This window comes from Pseudophryne corroboree, chromosome 4 (assembly GCF_028390025.1).
Source record: "Pseudophryne corroboree isolate aPseCor3 chromosome 4, aPseCor3.hap2, whole genome shotgun sequence".
In the NCBI taxonomy this organism is placed as follows: Eukaryota; Metazoa; Chordata; class Amphibia; order Anura; family Myobatrachidae; genus Pseudophryne; species Pseudophryne corroboree.
In genome coordinates, this window is record NC_086447.1 from 527932274 (window position 1) to 527953812 (window position 21539).

The 21539-nt window shown below is 44.8% G+C and overlaps 1 protein-coding gene and 1 pseudogene across 2 annotated transcripts in view; both read left to right on the forward strand.

Annotated features, from left to right (window-relative positions):
- LOC134909900 (cingulin-like protein 1) overlaps positions 1-21539 on the forward strand; it is a 288659-nt gene that overhangs the window by 40669 nt on the left and 226451 nt on the right. Inside the window, exon 3 of one of the 2 annotated variants that reach the window (XM_063917267.1) lies at positions 1952-2030. The exons of the other annotated variant lie outside the window; for it this stretch is intronic. Within the exon in view, the coding sequence (XP_063773337.1) occupies positions 1952-2030 (79 nt within the window). The remainder of the gene's footprint in view (positions 1-1951; positions 2031-21539) is intronic. 2 annotated transcript variants of the gene reach the window in all.
- LOC134912815 (5S ribosomal RNA) lies at positions 10130-10248 on the forward strand (annotated as a pseudogene).

The following is a 21539-nucleotide window of genomic DNA, read 5'->3' on the forward strand; positions in this document are numbered from 1 at the left end:
GGCAGGCCTGCCACAGCCAAAATCTGTCAATGCCCATTCCACAAGGAAGGTGGGCTCATCTTGGGCGGATGCCCGAGGGGGTCTCGGCTTTAAAATTTTGCCGAGCAGCTACGTGGTCAGGGGGGAACACGTTTGTAAAATTCTACAAATTTGATACCCTGGCTGAGGAGGACCTGGAGTTCTCTCATTCGGTGCTGCAGAGTCACCCGCACTCTCCCGCCCGTTTGGGAGCTTTGGTATAATCCCCATGGTCCTGACGGAGTCCCCAGCATCCACTAGGACGTTAGAGAAAATAAGATTTTACTTACCGATAAATCTATTTCTCGTAGTCCGTAGTGGATGCTGGGCGCCCATCCCAAGTGCGGATTGTCTGCATTACTTGTACATAGTTATTGTTACAAAAATCGGGTTATTATTGTTGTGAGCCATCTTTTTTAGAGGCTACTTCATTGTTATCATACTGTTAACTGGGTTCAGATCACAAGTTGTACGGTGTGATTGGTGTGGCTGGTTTGGGTCTTACCCGGGATTCAAGATCCTTCCTTATTGTGTACGCTCGTCCGGGCACAGTACCTAACTGAGGCTTGGAGGAGGGTCATAGGGGGAGGAGCCAGTACACACCATGTGATCCTAAAAGCTTGCTTTTGTGCCCTGTCTCCTGCGGAGCCGCTATTCCCCATGGTCCTGACGGAGTCCCCAGCATCCACTACGGACTACGAGAAATAGATTTATCGGTAAGTAAAATCTTATTTTTTATATATATATATATATATACTAAGGAATCTTCTAAGAAGGTGTTGGAACCTTACCAGGTCTTGTGTGTTTCACCAGTTATTATATAGGGTCTCTCTCTTAGCGTATTAACCGCTCATACCATATTCACATCGTTAAAGGTTTAAGCATTACATCATTGTGGTTTTACATTGCCAAGGTTTACAGTATAAGCATACCCTTACTGCGTTCATTTAAAAGGTTTAAAGGTTATCAACTGTGTGTGCGCCCGCTGTGTGTGTATTCCGTACACCCAGCGCAGCGTGTGTACGTTACGTGCGTACCATGTGCGAAGTCTTTGTACGCATATAGCGTACAAAGTGCGTAGCACGTGCACGTGGTTTAGCGGCCATAACGGCTTCACGTTGTTAATACATAGCTTATGTTCAAAGGTAAATATTTGACTTTATCACCTTACAAACATAATGTCCCTTTCACATATGCCGCACATTATTAGTGCATTTATACACAATGACACACATAGTGCACCTTACACATAATTAGTGCATTTATACACATAATGACACACATAGTGCACCTTACACATATGTCAAACACTACTACACAACCAACCCACCTGCACACAGCACTCACATGGCCTCTAAAACTGTGACCTCTGCCTCTGCTTGGATACAGATGTGTCCACATACATCTTGCCTCAATACGCCATGCAGCAGCAGTGAGTCAGCTGGCAGCTCTAGGCCAGCTCTGCTAACGTCAGGCACATTTCTTTTGGCAAAAATGCATCTTATTTGCAATGCTACATGACTAGGATGCACAAGCAGCTTTTGCTGATTAAAATGGTATGCGGCATGCTAATATTCATTGTGCGACTGTGGCTGTATCTGCATACGAAATGCTACGTGATTTCCAGTAATACACTGTAATGTAGCATTTCATATGCCGATACAACCGCAGTCACAGAATATAGGCATGCCGCATATCATATTAATCAGCAGAAGCTGCTTGTGCCCCTAGATATTCCAAATGCCCTGGGCATTTGCCTAGTTTGCCTATGCCTAGGACCGGCTCTCCTTCTGCTATTAATATATAGGTATAGCTCCACCATCTTATTGTACCATGCTGATACACACATTTACACATGTAACTGACTCAAGAAACAAGAAAGAATGAGCTAACTTCATAATTAAAACGTTTCTCTTTAACTCTGGATCTCCACTCGTGAGCAAACTAAAAAGTCCACAGACCTCCTACCCCGACTCTCACTGGAAGCAGAGCACCTGTTCAGGAAGTTGTCGGTAAGGAAATCATTCCTAATGCCATAATAATAAAGTGTGGCACATCCTGTTTTGGGGTTTTCCATGGTATAATTTCTGGTTGATGGCTCACTCTACAACCAGAAATGAGATCAGTGTGAATCTATAGGTAATTTTTTTCTATGATGAGTCTATGACATTAAGTGGTCTATTTACTAAGCCATGGCTGGAGATAAAGTGGACAGAGATAAACTACCAGCCAATCAGCTCCTCTCATTTTTCAAACACAGCCTGTGACTTGGCAGTTAGGAGCTGATTGGTTTGTACTTTAACTCCATCCAAGGCTTAGTAAATAGACCCCTTAATATCAGAAAGTCGATCCTGGCTCAGATATTTAATGGGGGTAAATACATGTAGTGTTTGAAAAAATTGACATGCAAAATAATAGAATTGTTTTAAGAAGTAATTTTTGAAAACCATGTAAGAAGCATAGATTTATATATGTGAAAGTGATAAATGAGTGTCACTTAGGTAAATCAGTTGACTCTGGCTTGCCATGGCAATGCTTCTCACGTGCTTGTTGGTTATGTACTATGTACCGTATACTGTATGTCTGTTAAAAAAGAAAATTGTTTAAAAATTGGAAAATCTCTGGACTGAATTTCTGTTTTTTAAAGTGTTATTTTTGAACAAGAAAACTAGGTAAATGTTTGGTGTGACTTTATTTGCTGTAATGCTAAGTAAGATTTTTACTGTGGAAAGCAGCTTTCTGGAAATATGTCAGTGGGCAGTGTTTGATTGTAGATCATTATACACAGCAGCTCAGACATTTAAGATAATGCAGCACAGTACTTTTTTTGGGGGGGGATAATGCCTTCATAGTAAGCAACATTTCCAGGGGGCATTGAATCATGGCTAACTAGAGCTTACAGTCTATGGGATATATTCTATTGGTGTAGAATCCCTTGTTTTGTTGAAAAACTGAGCTTTTTCTATTAAAAAACCCATGTCGAATTGGATTCGACAATTCAATACGGCACTTTTCGACAAAAAAGCTGTTGGATCCGTTTCGACTTTTGACTTTTCCACAGTCGAATGTCTGTAATGTTAAAAACCCGGCATTTTGACAAAAGTATATTCAATTGAAGATTGTCGAATCGGTATCAGTGCTTTTTGACATGACTTTCGACAATTTCATTACGCCAAGTTTTTCTGTCGTTAGCTGACAAGAAATTTTAAATACTTTAATTTTTTTTGTGTTTTTTTAAAATTTATAATAGCATATAGATTTATATTTGAAGTAATTATATCATTGCTTTTTGTATTTAAGAGCCACATTATTATATTTGGATTTTTCCCCAAATATTTTTTCTTTACTGGGCTGAGGGAAGGAATGTACCCATGATTCAACATTTTTACCCAGGTTACACTTCACCAAAGCACTGTCAGCTGTCTTGTGGAATCGTTTTTTTAGGGCAATCTGCATTTTTAACATATATATCATATTTTTTAACACTGACTACAATAATGGAGCCATTTTCTGACCAGATTGTGATGTTCATGAATTCGAATCCCGGCCGCCCACAATCCGAGCATTGGTCACTTTCCGACCGGAGGCATGTCGAATCCATTTCAAATTGAATGTCGAATTCAGTGCCCGGGAAGGAGGGTATCGACAGTCGAATGCTGTCGAATCGGAAAACCGTCGAATCCACTGTGGGATTCGACACCAATTGAATATACCCCTATGTGGGATATGTATCAAACCTTGGAGAGAGATAATGTACCAGCCAAACAGCTCCTAACTGCCAAGTTGCAGGCTGTGTTTGAAAAAGGACTGGAGCTGATTGGTTGCTACTTTTCTCTCTCCATGCTTTCATATATATATCCCCATATAATGTTTTAACACTAAAGTCAGTTAACCTGCCAGAATGTTTTTAGAGTGTGGGAGGAAACCAGGACAACTGGAGTAAAGCCACAGACAGATGGAGATCATACAAAAGCCACACAAATAGGTCCCTGGTTGGAATCAAACCCATGACCCTAGCACGGTTAGCATTGCTAATCTTCACAATAATACTATTTGTATCCCGCTTAGGGAGGTATGCAATTAGTGGCGTTTTTTCGATTTGTCAAAAATACTGCACTTTCCGCCAGTTTGCAGGTCAAATTCACATTTCGACCTATTCAAAGCCCTGCCCGATTTTTTGAATTGTCAAAAAAACTGCACTTTCCGCCAGTTTGCAGGTCAAATTCACATTCAACCTATTCAAAGCTTGGCCCGATTTTTTTGACTTGTCGAAAAATCCGGCTGGGATGAAAACCACATGGATCGGCAAATTCGCCGTGTTTTGTTGATCTCGCGGGCGTTTTCGACAGCTTTTTGGTACGTTTTTGCCCATGCCGATTCGACACAAAAAAATCGAAAAGGCATGGCGAAAATGGAGCAAAAACCTGTTGAAAATGCCTGTGATTGAATAGCCAACGGTCGAGTTAGTGCCGGTTTTCCGACTGTCGGAAAACTCTGCACTAATTTGAATATCCGCCTTAGTATCAGTGTTTGTATGAACTGCCTATTTTGTATGTTAAAAACTGGTTATGATGTCAGATATTTTCAATATATTCCAAAGTAGGCAAGTCATTTCAGGCTGTTGTGAGGTTAGTCTTACAAATCACAAATGGTGACTATCATATTTTTATGCTCCCACATATTACCAACTTGTCTCTGTAGTTCAATACTTTTATGCTACTGTGGTAAATGTGTGCTGTAAACAAAAGAGTGATGAAATGTGAAGCAAGTAGTACAAAATATATTTGTCACAATCTTCTGCTAGTTATTATTTATTACCAGATATTTATATAACACACACATATTCCGCAGCGCTATACAGAGAATATTTGGCCATTTACATCAATCCCTGCCCCAGTGTAGCTTACAATCTATATTCTCTACCACATGTACACGCACACACACATTCACACTAGGGTTAATTTTGTTGGGAGCCAATTAACCTACCAGTATATTTTTGGATTGTTGGAGGAAAACCGGAGTACCCTGAGGAAACCCACGCAAGCACGGGGAGAATATACAAACTCCACACACTTGGGGTCATGGTGGAAATCGAACCACTGACCTTAGTGCCGCGAGGTAATAATGGTAACCATTACACCGTCCATGTTGCATCCTAAACTTACATTTTACAAAAGCAAAGGAAAAGTAAAAGTTTTTTTTTAGTGATGGTGAATTCTCCTCATAGTAGTGTGTCTATAACAGGGCCGTAACTACGTGTGTGCCAGATGGGCCTGGCGCACAGCGCAGTTGCCCTGAGGGCGCATGGCCAGCGGCATGTAATGAGTCAAATTGACTCATTACATGCCGACTCTGCTGTCTGCGCCGCCGCCGCGCTGTGGAGGAGAGAGCAGCAGCGGAGAAGGAGGAGGAGGGAGGGGGACTGGAGCAGCAGCAGCGCTATTTCATTGGTAGTAAGCGTCGCTGCAGCTGTCCCCTCGCCTTCCGTATTGGCTGCCCGGCGCTGCTGTGGATACTGGGATGGAGGAACCGCATCCCAGCATCCACAGCAGCGCCGGGCAGCCTATACGGAAGGAGAGGGGACAGCTGCAGTGGCGCTTACTACCAATGAAATAGCGCTGCTGCGGCTCCAGTCCCCCTCCCTCCTCCTCCTTGTCCGATGCCTGCACCTAGGGAGATGCCAGCACGAGGAGCCTGTCAGCGGGGAGATGGTAAGTATCTCTCTCTCTCTCTCTCTCTCTCTCTCTCTCTCAGGAGGACACCGTCTGCCATAATGTGTAAAAAGGGGGACTGGCTGCCGCAATGTGTAAAAAGGGGGACACCGTCTGCCGTAATATGTAAAAAGGGGGCCTGGCTGCCGCAATGTGTAAAAAGGGGGACGCTGGCTGCTGCAATGTGTATAAAGGGGGACGCCGTCTGCTGTAATGTGTAAAAAAGGGGGACGCTGTCTGCTGTAATGTGTAAAAAAGGGGGACGCTGTCTGCCGTAATGTGTAAAAAAGGGGACGCTGTCTGCCATAATGTGTAAAAAAGGGGACGCTGTCTGCCGTAATGTGTAAAAAGGGGGACTTTCTGCTGTAATGTGTAAAAAGGGGGACGCTGTCTGCTGTAATGTATAAAAGGGGCTCTACCTGGTGTAGTGGCGCTACTGTGCAGCGTAATTTGAATAATGGAGACTACTGTGTACCGTAGTATGAATTGCTATTATTTTGTGGCCACGCCCCTTCCTCATGAAGCCACGCCCCTGTATATTTTTCACGTGCCTACGGCGCGCACTGCCCCTATCTTGCGTGTGGGGGCGCCAATGTCGTTTCTTGCACACAGCGCTAAAATGCCTAGTTACGGCACTGGTCTATAATATAATATTTGCAGTGCTGGACAGATCTAAGCAGATCCCAACTGTTCACTATAGATAAACTGGTGATAAATATTTGCAACAACAATATTAGAGGTTGAGTCTCCCTTATCCAAAATGTTTGGGACCAGAGGTATTTTGGATATGGGATTTTTCTGTATTTTGGAATAATTGCATACCATAATGAGATATCATGGCGATGGGACCTAAATCTAAGCACAGAATGCATTTGTTTCATATACACCTTATACACACAGCCTGAAGGTCATTTTAGACAATATTTTTAATAACTTTGTGAATTAAACAAAGTTTGTGTACATTGAGCCATCAAAAAACAAAGGTTTCACTATCTCAGTCTCACTCAAAAAAGTCCGTATTTCGGAATATTCCGTATTTCGGAATATTTGGATATGGTATACTCAACCTGTATATAGAAACCAAAAAAGATACATATGGAGCATTCCATGAAGTATAGGACACAATACATGAAAATTTTTACATTTCACATAACTGCTAACATTTTAGTATATTTCTTCTGCTAAATGATCGTAGTATATTGTATGATTATTGGAAATCAATATATTTCTCTAACGTCCTAGTGGATGCTGGGGACTCCGTAAGGACCATGGGGAATAGACAGGCTCCGCAGGAGACATGGGCACTTTAAGAAAGAATTTAGATTCTGTTGTGCTCTGGCTCCTCCCTCTATGTCCCTCCTCCAGACCCTAGTTTGAATCTGTGCCCGTACGAGCTGGGTGCGGTTTAGTGAGCTCTCCTGAGCTTGCTATAAGAAAGTATTTTGTTAGGTTTTTTTATTTCCAGGGAGCTCTGCTGGCAACAGTCTCCCTGCATCGTGGGACTGAGGGGAGAGAAGCAGCCCTACTCTCTGCAGATAGGTCCTGCTTCTTAGGCTACTGGACACCATTAGCTCCAGAGGGATCGTACACAGGATCTCACCCTTGTCGTCCGATCCCGGAGCCGCGCCGCCGTCCCCCTCGCAGAGCCGGAAGACAGAAGCCGGGTGAAAGAAGCAAGAAGACTTCGAAATCGGTGGCAGAAGACTCCAGTCTTCACTGAGGTAGCGCACAGCACTGCAGCTGTGCGCCATTGCTCCCACACTACACCCACATACTCCGGTCACTGTAAGGGTGCAGGGCGCAGGGGGGGCGCCCTGGGCAGCAATTAGAGACCTCTTTGGCAAAAGTTTGCATATATACAGTTGGGCACTGTATATATGTATGAGCCTCCGCCAAAAATTGTACATGAAAGCGGGACAGAAGCCCGCCGTCGAGGGGCCGGGGCTTCTTCCTCCGCACTCACCAGCGCCATGTTTTTTCTCCACAGCACCGCTGAGAGGAAGCTCCCCAGCCTCTCCCCTGCAGTTACACGGTAGAAGAGGGTAAAAAGAGAGGGGGGGCACATAATTAGGCGCAAAAATCAATATAAACAGCAGCTACTGGGTTAACATTACGTTACTGTGTTATTCCTGGGTTAATAGCGCTGGGGTGTGTGCTGGCATACTCTCTCTTTGTCTCTCCAAAGGGCCTTATGGGGGAATTGTCTTCAGATGAGCATTCCCTGAGTGTGTGGTGTGTCGGTACGTGTGTGTGTGTCGACATGTCTGAGGTAAAAGGCTCCCCTAAGGAGGAGATGGAGCAAATATGTGTGTGAGAGGGTGTCTCCGTCGACAACGCCGACACCTGTTTGGATATGTGTAATTAAGTGCTAAGGTGAATTTATTGCACAAAAGATTAGAGAACAGACCTTCAGAGTCTCTCAATGATCACTATCCAAAATAATAGACACTGATATCGACACGGAGTCTGACTCCAGTGTCGACTACGATTATGCAAAGTTACAGCCAAAATGGCAGAAAAGTATTCAATATATGATTATTGTAATAAAAGATGATTTGCATATCACTGATGACTCATCTGTCCCTGACACAAGGGTGCACATGTTTAAGGGGAAGAAAGCTGAAGTAAATTTCCCTCCTCTCATGATGAAAAAGAGCGGGAATCTCTAGACAAGAGACTGCAGTTTCCCACAAAGAATTCTCAGGGAGTATCCTTTCCCTACAGGATACGATGGGAATCTTCCCCTAGGGTGTCACGTTTGCCCAAAAGGTAGCCCTGACGTAACAGCTATCCTCAGGGATCCTGCAGATAGCGTGCACATTCTGGTACACTACTCAGACCGACGATTGTGTCGGCATGGGTTTATAGCGCTGTGGCAGCGTGGACAGGTACCTTATCAGCAGAGATTGAGGCCCTAGTATGTATATATATATATATGTATATGTATATATATTAAAGATGCTGTCTTAAGATATATATATATATATATATATATATATATATATAAACGGGCGAAACGCGTCTTCCGTAACCCCACTGCCTGGGGGACAGCCGACTCCGGACAGCCTGAACCTCGAGCAGCTCCGTCTCATTCAGCCGCTACATCAACAAGCCGCCGCACACTGCCGCGACGGGACATTGGACATTGCGCTCCTTCTTCCTTCATCTCCGACACAGGCAGCCGCATCAGCCCTGCAGTCACGTAACATCTTACAACTGCAGCTCGTATCATCACGGTACTGCCAGCACCCTTTAATTGGTACATCTCGGACACAGAGAGCCGCACCAGCCCTGCAGTTATGTAACATTCTACAACTGCAGCTCGCCTCACTACAGATTGGACATTCTATCATCAGTCTGTAATAGACTTCGACAGACCCCGTCTCTGAAACAGACCAGGTAGACCGATCTGCTTTGCGGCTGCATCACACTGTGTAATCTCAGTAACTACTGCATCCCGCATTCGTGACATGACTGGACCTTGATACGGACATCCTTTGTGTACACTATATTTTGCCGCATACCAGTGACTGATCGCCCCTTCCATTCCGGGTAACATCTGCACAATTACAGTATATTCTTTGTATATCTATTGGTATTCATTTTTGATGCTCGTCTTATATACTATCTTACAAAACCTATTTACATCAGATTATGAAAGTATCTGTTTCTTAGGCAGCCGGCACTTAGCGGCTCCTCATTTTATGACATACGATATTTCTGAGCTATAATGGGTTACCAGAGCTATGTTCAGTTATAAATCTGACATATTTATTGGCTCAGTATTCTTTCAAGTTTTTCTTCTTCTTTTTCTTCTTTGTTTTCTGCCTTTTCTTAAATCCACTTGGAGCAAAGATTTATAGTATCATTTTCCACTATTATTATTATTATGTAAAGTATCTCTGCAGCTCTGACAAACAGTGAGACATAAAAGTCACAATTTATTTGTTATAGAACTGTTGTCACCTATATGTTACTATTTTTCTAATCTTCCCACTTGATATCACTTTGAGACAAATGATATCAATCTGATAGCATCAAACAGATGTTTTTGCATGGTTTAAATCATCTTAACTTTCTGCCAATTTTTACAATCTGCTTTCTACAACATCAAGTATTATTAATATCACAGGTACCATCAGCACCCTGTAATTGGTAGTTTATCAACCATCAACCCTTCCAAAACTACCTTAGACCAGCATTGTTCCTTCCCCCCCCCCCCCCATCTTTTTCCTACTTCCTCTAATTTCAGGACTCTCACCACTGATTCAGGGGTAACTATCCCTGTCTAACATTGGCAGCAGATCCCCTATTTTCTTCTCCAATCTATATCTACTCTTTTTCTTCTCCATTTCATGAACTCTCATCAGTGATTCCCGAGCCTTCGATACCAATATCTCTTCTACTTTCATACCACACTGGCAACGCCCGAATCCTTCCGATCTTGGAAGCTAAGCAGTGTCGGGCTGGGTTAGTACTCAAGTGGGAGACTCTTGAGGAATACTCAGTTTAGTAGAAGTTCCTGGACGGTTTTGCTCAGCGTCTAACACTGACAGCAGATTCATCTTACTCATTCCATCTTTATCTACCCCATCCGTCTCTTCATTATTACTTATAAGAGATCTAGCTGACTTATCATCAACCTAATATCCTTATATTTACATACCTACCTAGGATTCTTATAGAGATTTTTTTCAGGCCTCCAGCTGTTATTTTCTGCATTTTCGTACCCAGGCAGTCCAGAACTATTACTCAGTATTTACACTGTAAAAATTTGTTCCGTGTTCCCCTTTTCCCACCCCCTCCTCTTTTTGATACTTTTGACAGTATATTCTACTACCATTTTACCGATTGTTGTTAATAAAATTTGCATATAATTTTTATCATTTGTTTCTTCTGAGACTTCTATACACATACATATAAGAGTGCGCCCACAAAAGAGTCTTCTTTTCTCTTTTTCTGTTGCATGTTTCATTACTGACTCAGGGTGCACCACCAAATTTAAGATTAATTAGAAAACATTGGTTTTCTCTTTGTACTCATTATATTTTGGTCTTAATAATATCTATTAGATACATTATTATTTTCCAGTGCGGTATACCCCCGATACATTTATATATATTAAAGATGCTGTCTTAAGAGATATATATATATATAAATATATATAAAACATGCCCAAAGTGACATGAGTCTACTGGGTCCTAGAGTCAAAGCTATGTCGATTTCTGCTTGACGTGTCCTGTAGAATATGCAATGGACAGATGATGCCGACTTAAGAGGCATATGGAAGGCTGAGGATTGTGTGGAGAAGGGTTCTCGGACCTGGTCTCCACAGCTATAGCTGGTAATTCTGATATTTTGCCTTATATTCCTGTACAGCCTAGGAAAGCACGACATTATCAAATGCAGCCTTTCGAACAAAGAAACAAGAAAGTCCGAGGTGCGTCCTTTCTTGCCAGAGGCAGGGGCAGAGGAAAGAAGCTGCACAACACAGCTAGTTCCCAGGAACAGAAGTCCTCCCCGGACTCTACAAGATCCACCGCATGTCGCTGGGGCTCCACAGGCGGAGCTAGGCTCGGTGGGGGCACGCCTTCGTAAGTTCAGCCACAAGTGGGTTCACTCCCTGTTAGATCCCTGGGCAATAGATATTGTGTCTCAGGGATACAAGCTGGACGTTGAGGAGATGCCCCCTCACCGACGGCCCTGCCGGCTTCCCCCCACGAGAGGGAAACAGTGTTAACTGCAATTCACAAATTGTATCTTCAACAGGTGGTGGTCAAGGTTCCCCTCCTTCAACAAGGAGGGGGTTATTATTCGACCATGTTGTAGTCCCGAAACCGGACGGTTCGGTCAGACCCATATTGAATTTAAAATCCCTGAACATATACCTGAAAAGGTTCAAGTTCAAGATGGAATCGCTAAGAGCGGTCATTGCAAGCCTGAAAGGGGGAGATTTTATGGTGACTCTGGACATAAAGGATGCATACCTTCATGTCCCCATTTATCCACCTCATCAGGCGTACCTCAGAATTGCGGTACGGGATTGTCATTACCAATTTCAGACGTTGCCGTTTGGTCTCTCCACGGCCCCGAGAATATTCACCAAGGTAATGGCGGAAATGATGGTGCTCCTGCGGAAGCAAGGTGTCACTATTATCCCGTACTTGGACGATCTCCTCATAAAAGCGAGATCAAGAGAGCAGTTGCTGAACAGCGTATCACTTTCTCTGGAAGTGTAACGGCAACACCGCTGGATTCTATATATTCCAAAGTCGCAGTTGGTTCCTACAGCTCATCTGCCTCTCCTAGGCATGATCCTAGACACAGACCAGAAAAGGGTTTATCTCCCGATAGAGAGAGCTCAGGAGCTCATGACACTGGTCAGGAATCTATTAAAACCAAAACAGGTGTCAGTGCATCACTGCACTCGAGTCCTGGGAAGGATGGTGGCATCATACGAGGCCATTCCCTTCGGCAGGTTCTGTGCGAGGACCTTCCAATGGGACTTAATGGACAAGTGGTCCGGATCACATCTTCAGATGCATCGGTTAATAACCCTATCCCCCAGGGCCAGGGTGTCTCTCCTGTGGTGGCTGCAGAGTGCTCACCTTCTCGAAGGTCGCAGATTCGGCATTCAGGACTGGGTCCTGTTGACCACGGATGCAAGCCTCCGAGGGTGGGGGGCAGTCACACAGGGAAGAAATTTCCAAGGGATGTGGTCAAGTCAGGAGACTTGCCTTCACATCAACATCCTGGAACTAAGGGCCATATACAACGCCCTACGTCAAGCGGAGTCCCTGCTTCGCGACCAACCGGTTCTGATTCAGTCAGACAACATCACCGCAGTGGCTCATGTAAACCGCCAAGGCGGCACAAGGAGCAGGGTGGCGATGGTAGAAGCCACCAGAATTCTTTGCTGGGCGGAGAATCACATAAGCGCATTGTCAGCAGTGTTCATTCCGGGAGTGGACAACTGGGAAGCAGACTTCCTCAGCAGGCACGACCTCCACCCGGGAGAGTGGGGACTTCATCAAGAAGTCTTCACGCAGATTGCAAGTCGGTGGGAACTGCCACAGGCGGACATAATGGCATCCCGCCTCAACAAAAAGCTGCAGAGATATTGCGCCAGGTCAAGAGACCCTCAGGCGATAGCTGTGGACGCACTGGTGACACCGTGGGTGTTCCAGTCGGTCTATGTATTTCCTCCTCTTCCTCTCATACCCAAGGTGCTGAGAATCATAAGAAAAAGAGGAGTGAGAACAATACTCATTGTTCTGGATTGGCCAAGAAGGACTTGGTATCCAGATCTGCAAGAAATGCTCACAGAGGACCCGTGGCCTCTGCCTCTAACACAGGACTTGTGCAACAGGGGCCCTGTCTGTTCCAAGACTTACCGCGGCTGCGTTTGACGGCATGGCGGTTGAACGCCGGATCCTAACAGAAAAAGGCATTCCGGATGAGGTCATTCCTACGCTGATAGAGGCTAGGAAGGATATGACGGCTCAACATTATCACCGTATATGGCGAAAATATGTGGCTTGGTGTGAGGCCAGGAATGCCCCTACGGAGGAATTCCAGCTGGGCCGTTTCCTTCACTTCCTACAGTCGGGAGTGACTTTGGGCCTTAAATTGGGTTCCATTAAGGTTCAGATTTCGGCCTTATCCATTTTCTTTCTAAAAGAACTGGCTTCTCTGCCTGAAGTTCAGATGTTTGTAAAGGGAGTGCTGCATATTCAGCCCCCTTTTGTGCCTCCAGTGGCACCTTGGGATCTTAACGTGGTGTTGAGTTTCCTGAAATCACACTGGTTTGAACCACTCAGAACGGTGGAAGTAAAATATCTCACGTGGAAGGTGGTCATGCTATTAGCCTTGGCTTCGGCTAGTCGTGTGTCAGAATTAGCGGCTTTGTCACATAAAAGCCCTTATCTGGTTTTCCATGCGGATAGAGCAGAATTGCGGACCCGCCCACAATTTCTGCCGAAAGTGGTTTCATCCTTTCATATAAACCAACCTAATGCGGTGCCTGTGGCTACTACTGACTTGGAGGATTCCGAGTCACTGGATGTGGTCAGGGCTTTGAAGGTTTATGTAGCCAGAACGGCTAAGGTCAGGAAAACAGAATCTTTGTTTATCCTGTATGCTTCCAACAAGCTTGGGGCGCCTGCTTCAAAGCAAACTATTGCTCGCTGGATCTGTAACACGATTCAGCAGGCTCATTCTGCGGCTGGGTTGCTGCTGCCTAAATCAGTTAAGGCACATTCCACAAGGAAGGTGGGCTCTTCTTGGGCGGCTGCCCGAGGGGTCTCGTCATTACAGCTTTGCCAAGCGTCTACTTGGTCAGGTTCAAACACCTTTGCAAAGTTCTACAAGTTTGATACCCTGGCTGAGGAGGACCTTGTGTTTGCTCATTCGGTGCTGCAGAGTCATCCGCACTCTCCCGCCCGTTTGGGAGCTTTGGTATAATCCCCATGGTCCTTACGGAGTCCCCAGCATCCACTAGGACGTTAGAGAAAATAAGATTTTACTTACCGGTAAATCTATTTCTCGTAGTCCGTAGTGGATGCTGGGCGCCCGTCCCAAGTGCGGACTTCTTCTGCAATGCTTGTATATAGTTATTGCTTAAATAAGGGTTATGTTATAGTTGCATCAGGGTTTATCTGATGCTCTGTGATTGTTCATACTGTTAACTGGGTAAAGTTATCACAAGTTATACGGTGTGATTGGTGTGGCTGGTATGAGTCTTACCCTGGATTCCCAAAATCCTTTCCTTGTACTGTCACCTCTTCCTGGCACAGTTTCTCTAACTGGGGTCTGGAGGAGGGACATAGAGGGAGGAGCCAGAGCACACCAGAATCTAAATTCTTTCTTAAAGTGCCCATGTCTCCTGCGGAGCCCGTCTATTCCCCATGGTCCTTACGGAGTCCCCAGCATCCACTACGGACTACGAGAAATAGATTTACCGGTAAGTAAAATTTAATTTTATCGCATATTGACTTCCTGTGCCTGTAAACACTGAACATATTTGGAAGTTATCGAAGTGGATGCAAAACGGCAAATTTTTTATAAACCTGTTTTATATAGCATCATCACCAGATGAAATATTTTATACATCTTCACAGCAAATCTGGAACATAAACAGGCCTACATTGATTAATTAACGTGGATTCTTCAGGTTTGAGTAATTTGTATCAGAACCATTTGTGGATAGAAAGAGTCCATAACGAGTCCCATTCGTGTGTAACGCGAGTCACGTCAAAACAGATTTTCAGTTTACAGTAGTTTGGTAAACATTCAGTTTTTTGTTTGTGTGTCAATCATACGTTTAGGGTCTTATACGTGTATAGTATAACAATCATATTGTAAAAGTAATTAGGAAAGCAGGTTTAAATAAATGTATAAGTCCTCTCAGTTCCTATGTCAATTCTGTTGTCACGCATATAAACAAATTCTAACTACTAAGAGTGTACAATTTTTGTTTTTTCTGCTGCTAAGCATTAATGACAACCTACCTATATATATATATATATATATATATATATATATATAATTGTCTAAATTTTAAAATGTTGAAGTTCAGCTTCATTTTTGTGTGTGGTGCATTTAAACTTCTAAAAATGAGCATGAAATGTAATTTGAGTCACATGAAATGACCCATGTGTCCTACGGACACTGAGTAAAAAAAAACACTTTCCAATTCAACAAATGGCAACTTGTAGAGGATGGATGAATGAGGATTAGCGCCTGCTAATGTATAATAAAGTTAATATATCATGGTCAATAAATAGTGATGTGCACAGGACATTTTTCGGGTTTTGTGTTTTGGTTTTGGATTCGGTTCTGCGGCCATGTTTTGGATTCGGACGCATTTTGGCAAAACCTCACCAAAATTTTTTTGTCTGATTCGGGTGTGTTTTGGATTCGGGTGTTTTTTACAAAAAACCCTAAAATACAGCTTAAATCATAGAATTTGGGGGTCATTTTGATCCCATATTATTATTAACCTCAATAACCATAATTTCCACTCATTTCCAGTCTATTCTGAACACCTCACACCTCACAATATTATTTTTAGTCCTAAAATTTACACCGAGGTCGCTGGATGGCTAAGCTAAGCGACACAAGTGGCCGACACAAACACCTGGCCCATCTAGGAGTGGCACTGCAGTGTCAGGCAGGATGGCACTTCAAAAAAATAGTCCTCAAACAGCACATGATGCAAAGAAAAAAAGAGGCGCACCAAGGTCGCTGTGTGACTAAGCTAAGCGACACAAGTGGCCGACACAAACACCTGGCCCATCTAGGAGTGGCACTGCAGTGTCAAGGCAGGATGGCACTTCAAAAAAATTGTCCCCAAACAGCACATGATGCAAAGAAAAATTAAAGAAAAAAGAGGTGCAAGATGGAATTGTCCTTGGGCCCTCCCACCAACCCTTATGTTGTATAAACAGGACATGCACACTTTAACGAAACCATCATTTCAGCGACAGGGTCTGCCACACGACTGTGACTGAAATGACTGGTTGGTTTGGGCCCCCACCAAAAAAAGAAGCAATCAATCTCTCCTTGCACAAACTGGCTCTACAGAGGCAAGATATCCACCTCATCATCATCATCCTCCGATTCCTCACCCCTTTCACTGTGTATATCCCCCTCCTCACAGATTATTAATTCGTCCCCACTGGAATCCACCATCTCAGGTCCCTGTGTACTTTGTGGAGGCAATTGCTGCTGGTGAATGTCTCCACGGAGGAATTGATTATAATTCATTTTGATGAACATCATCTTCTCCACATTTTCTGGAAGTAACCTCGTACGCCGATTGCAGACAAGGTGAGCGGCTGCACTAAACACTCTTTCGGAGTACACACTGGAGGAAGGGCAACTTAGGTAGAATACAGCCAGTTTGTGCAAGGGCCTCCAAATTGCCTCTTTTTCCTGCCAGTATACGTACGGACTGTCTGACGTGCCTACTTGGATGCGGTCACTCATATAATCCTCCACCATTCTTTCAATGGTGAGAGAATCATATGAAGTGACAGTAGACGACATGTCAGTAATCGTTGGCAGGTCCTTCAGTCCGGACCAGATGTCAGCACTCGCTCCAGACTGCCCTGCATCACCGCCAGCGGGTGGGCTCGGAATTCTTAGCCTTTTCCTCGCACCCCCAGTTGCGGGAGAATGTGAAGGAGGAGATGTTGACGGGTCACGTTCCGCTTGACTTGACAATTTTCTCACCAGCAGGTCTTTGAACCTCTGCAGACTTGTGTCTGCCGGAAAGAGAGATACAACGTAGGTTTTAAATCTAGGATCGAGCACGGTGGCCAAAATGTAGTGCTCTGATTTCAACAGATTGACCACCCATGAATCCTGGTTAAGCGAATTAAGGGCTCCATCCACAAGTCCCACATGCCTAGCGGAATCGCTCTGTTTTAGCTCCTCCTTCAATGTCTCCAGCTTCTTCTGCAAAAGCCTGATGAGGGGAATGACCTGACTCAGGCTGGCAGTGTCTGAACTGACTTCACGTGTGGCAAGTTCAAAGGGTTGCAGAACCTTGCACAACGTTGAAATCATTCTCCACTGCGCTTGAGTCAGGTGCATTCCCCCTCCTTTGCCTATATCGTGGGCAGATGTATAGGCTTGAATGGCCTTTTGCTGCTCTTCCATCCTCGGAAGCATATAGAGGGTTGAATTCCACCTCGTTACCACCTCTTGCTTCAGATGATGGCAGGGCAGGTTCAGGACTGTTTGGTGGTGCTCCAGTCTTCTGTACGCGGTGGCTGAATGCCGAAAGTGGCCCGCAATTCTTCGGGCCACCGACAGCATCTCTTGCACGCACGCCCCTGTCGTTTTTTAAATAATTCTGCACCACCAAATTCAGTGTATGTGTAAAACATGGGACGTGCTGGAATTTGCCCAGATGTAATGCACGCACAATATTGCTGGCGTTGTCCGATGTCACAAATCCCCAGGAGAGTCCAATTGGGGTAAGCCATTCTGCAATGATCTTCCTCAGTTTCCGTAAGAGGTTGTCAGCTGTGTGCCTCTTCTGGAAAGCGGTGATACAAAGCGTAGCCTGCCTAGGAACGATTTGGCGTTTGCGAGATGCTGCTACTGGTGCCGCTGCTGCTGTTCTTGCTGCGGGAGGCAAAACATCTACCCAGTGGGCTGTCACAGTCATATAGTCCTGAGTCTGCCCTGCTCCACTTGTCCACATGTCCGTGGTTAAGTGGACATTGGGTACAACTGCATTTTTTAGGACACTGGTGAGTCTTTTTCTGAGGTCTGTGTACATTTTCGGTATCGCCTGCCTAGAGAAATGGAACCTAGATGGTATTTGGTACCGGGGACACAGTACGTCAATCAAGTCTCTAGTTGCTTCTGAATTAACGGTGGATACCGGAACCACGTTTCTCACCGCCCAGGCTGCCAAGGCCTGAGTTATCTGCTTTGTAGCAGGATGACTGCTGTGATATTTCATCTTCCTCGCAAAGGACTGTTGGACAGTCAATTGCTTACTGGAAGTAGTACAAGTGGTCTTCCGACTTCCCCTCTGGGATGACGATCGACTCCCAGCAGCTACAACAGCAGCGCCAGCAGCAGTAGGCGTTACACTCAAGGATGCAACGGAGGAATCCCAGGCAGGAGAGGACTCGTCAGACTTGCCAGTGACATGGCCTGCAGGACTATTGGCTTTCCTGGGTAAGGAGGAAATTGACACTGAGGGAGTTGGTGGTGTGGTTTGCAGGAGCTTGGTTACAAGAGGAAGGGATTTAGTGGTCATTGGACTGCTTCCGCTGTCGCCCAAAGTTTTTGAACTTGTCCCTGACTTATGATGAATGCACTGCAGGTGACGTATAAGGGAGGATGTTCCGAGGTGGTTAACGTCCTTACCCCTACTTATTACAGCTTGACAAAGGCAACACACGGCTTGACACCTGTTGTCCGCATTTGTGTTGAAATAATTCCACACCGAAGAGCTGATTTTTTTTTGTATTTTGACCAGGCATGTCAATGGCCATATTCGTCCCACGGACAACAGGTGTCTCCCCGGGTGCCTGACTTAAACAAACCACCTCACCATCAGAATCCTCCTTGTCAATTTCCTCCCCAGCGCCAGCAACACCCATATCCTCATCCTGGTGTACTTCAACATTGACATCTTCAATTTGACTATCAGGAACTGGACTGCGGGTGCTCCTTCCAGCACTTGCAGGGGGCGTGCAAATGGTGGAAGGCGCAAGCTCTTCCCGTCCAGTGTTGGGAAGGTCAGGCATCGCAACCGACACAATTGGACTCTCCTTGGGTATTTGTGATTTAGAAGAACACACAGTTCTTTGCTGTGCTTTTGCCAGCTTAAGTCTTTTCATTTTTCTAGCGAGAGGATGAGTGCTTCCATCCTCATGTGAAGCTGAACCTCTAGCCATGAACATAGGCCAGGGCCTCAGCCGTTCCTTGCCACTCCGTGTCGTAAATGGCATATTGGCAAGTTTACGCTTCTCCTCAGACGCTTTTAATTTTGATTTTTGGGTCATTTTACTGATCTTTTGTTTTTTGGATTTTACATGCTCTCTACTATGACATTGGGCATCGGCCTTGGCAGACGACGTTGATGGCATTTCATCGTCTCGGCCATGACTAGTGGCAGCAGCTTCAGCACGAGGTGGAAGTGGATCTTGATCTTTCCCTATTTTAACCTCCACATTTTTGTTCTCCATTTTTTAATGTGTGGAATTATATGCCAGTAACTATCAATAGCAATGGCCTACTACTATATATACTGCGCACAACTGAAATGCACCACAGGTATGGACGGATAGTATACTTGACGACACAGAGGTAGGTAGAGCAGTGGCCTTCCGTACCGTACTGCTATATATACTGGTGGTCACTGTCAGCAAACTGCAAAACTAAAATGAACCACAGGTATAGAATGTAGATGGATAGTATACTTAATGACGACACAGAGGTAGGTACAGCAGTGGCCTTCCGTACCGTACTGCTATATATAGTATACTGGTGGTCACTGTGTCAGCAAACTGCAAAACTAAAATGCACCACAGGTATAGAATGTAGATGGATAGTATACTTAATGATGACACAGAGGTAGGTACAGCTGTTGCCTTCCGTACCGTACTGCTATATATACTGGTGGTCACTGTGTCAGCAAACTGCACAACTAAAATGTACCACAGGTATAGAATCTAGATGGATAGTATACTTAATGACGACACAGAGGTAGGTACAGCAGTGGCCTACTGTACCGTAATGCTATATATTATAAACTGGTGGTCACTGGTCAGCAAAACTCTGCACTGTACTCCTCCTATATAATATTATACTGGTTGTCCCCAGTCCCCACAATAAAGCAGCACACTGAGCACAGATATGGAGTGTTTTTCAGGCAGACAACGTATACTGGTGGTCACTGTCAGCAAAACTCTGCACTGTACTTCTGCTATTTAATACAGCTGCTCCCCAGTCCCCACAATTAAGCAGTGTGAGCACAGATATATGCAGCACACTGAGCACAGATATGGAGCGTTTTTTTCAGGCAGAGAACGGATAACTGGTGGTCACTGATCAGCAAAAGTCTGCACTGTACTCCTCCTATAGTATACAGCTGCTCCCCAGCCCTCCCCACAATTAAGCAATAGTGCACAATCAAGTTCAACAATAACAGAGAGGACGCCAGCCACGTCCTCTCCCTAACATTTCCAATGCACGAGTGAAAATGGCGGTGACGCGCGGCTGCTTATATAGAATCCGAATCTCGCGAGAATCCGACAGCGGGATGATGATGTTCGGGCGCGCTCGGGTTAACCGAGCCATACGGGAGAATCCGAGTATGGCTCGGACCCGTGTAAAAAGGGTGAAGTTCGGGGGGGTTCGGTTTCCGAGAAACCGAATCCGCTCATCACTATGAATAAAGGGTATGCGGTCAGCATACAGCTTGTCGGGATCCCTTGTCACAATACCGACGCCGGGATCCTGACTGGATTACCATACCACCGGCGGTATACCGGCACGGTAGGTGATTCCCCCTCCATGACACCTATAGAAGGAGAATAGAACCTGTGGCGCCAATGAGCGCACAGCATGGCGAGCGCAGCGTGCCCGCTAGGGGCTTCATTGCGCTCGCTCACCTGCCATCATACCACCACTCGGGATGCCGATGTTGGTATACTGACATTCGGCATCCCGGGTGGCGGTATAACATACTGATCTCCAAAAAAGGTGTCCCCAATAAAAGCATAGATCTGCTTATCTGTGTTTCTTTTCAGCCTTCTTTTGTAATCAACACAAAATACATTTCAGTGTACCAGAAGTATGAAAAGTAGTGCTGATCTTTCCACGGTTGGTGAGATTCTTTCACTGTGTGGTAAGGTGCAGATGACTTCTTCAGTGCGAGTATAAAACAAAGGATATCCACACAGTGTGATACTATGTTAAAACATGTTTTATAACACACAATACAAATTGTGCACGTACAAGAAATAAAAAGGTTAGCATCTTATCCATATCTTATTTGGGAGTCCAAGTCTGCACTTAGCTATACCGACATGAAAAGTCAACGAGCCAGGATCAGGAAAAGTGGGTACCAACAAGAAATTGATAGAGATATATCAAGTATGGATATTTGGTTGGGGTCTGACTTCATCATGGTATGGTCCTAATATGCCACTAGGTCCGATATTTATAAGAATGGGGTTCCATTGATTGTGAATTAGCTCTCTGGAGCTTCCTGTTTCCAGTTTGTGCAATGTTGGAACTTCCAGGTTCCAGAGTGAGCATGCGCTTGTGATGGGACAC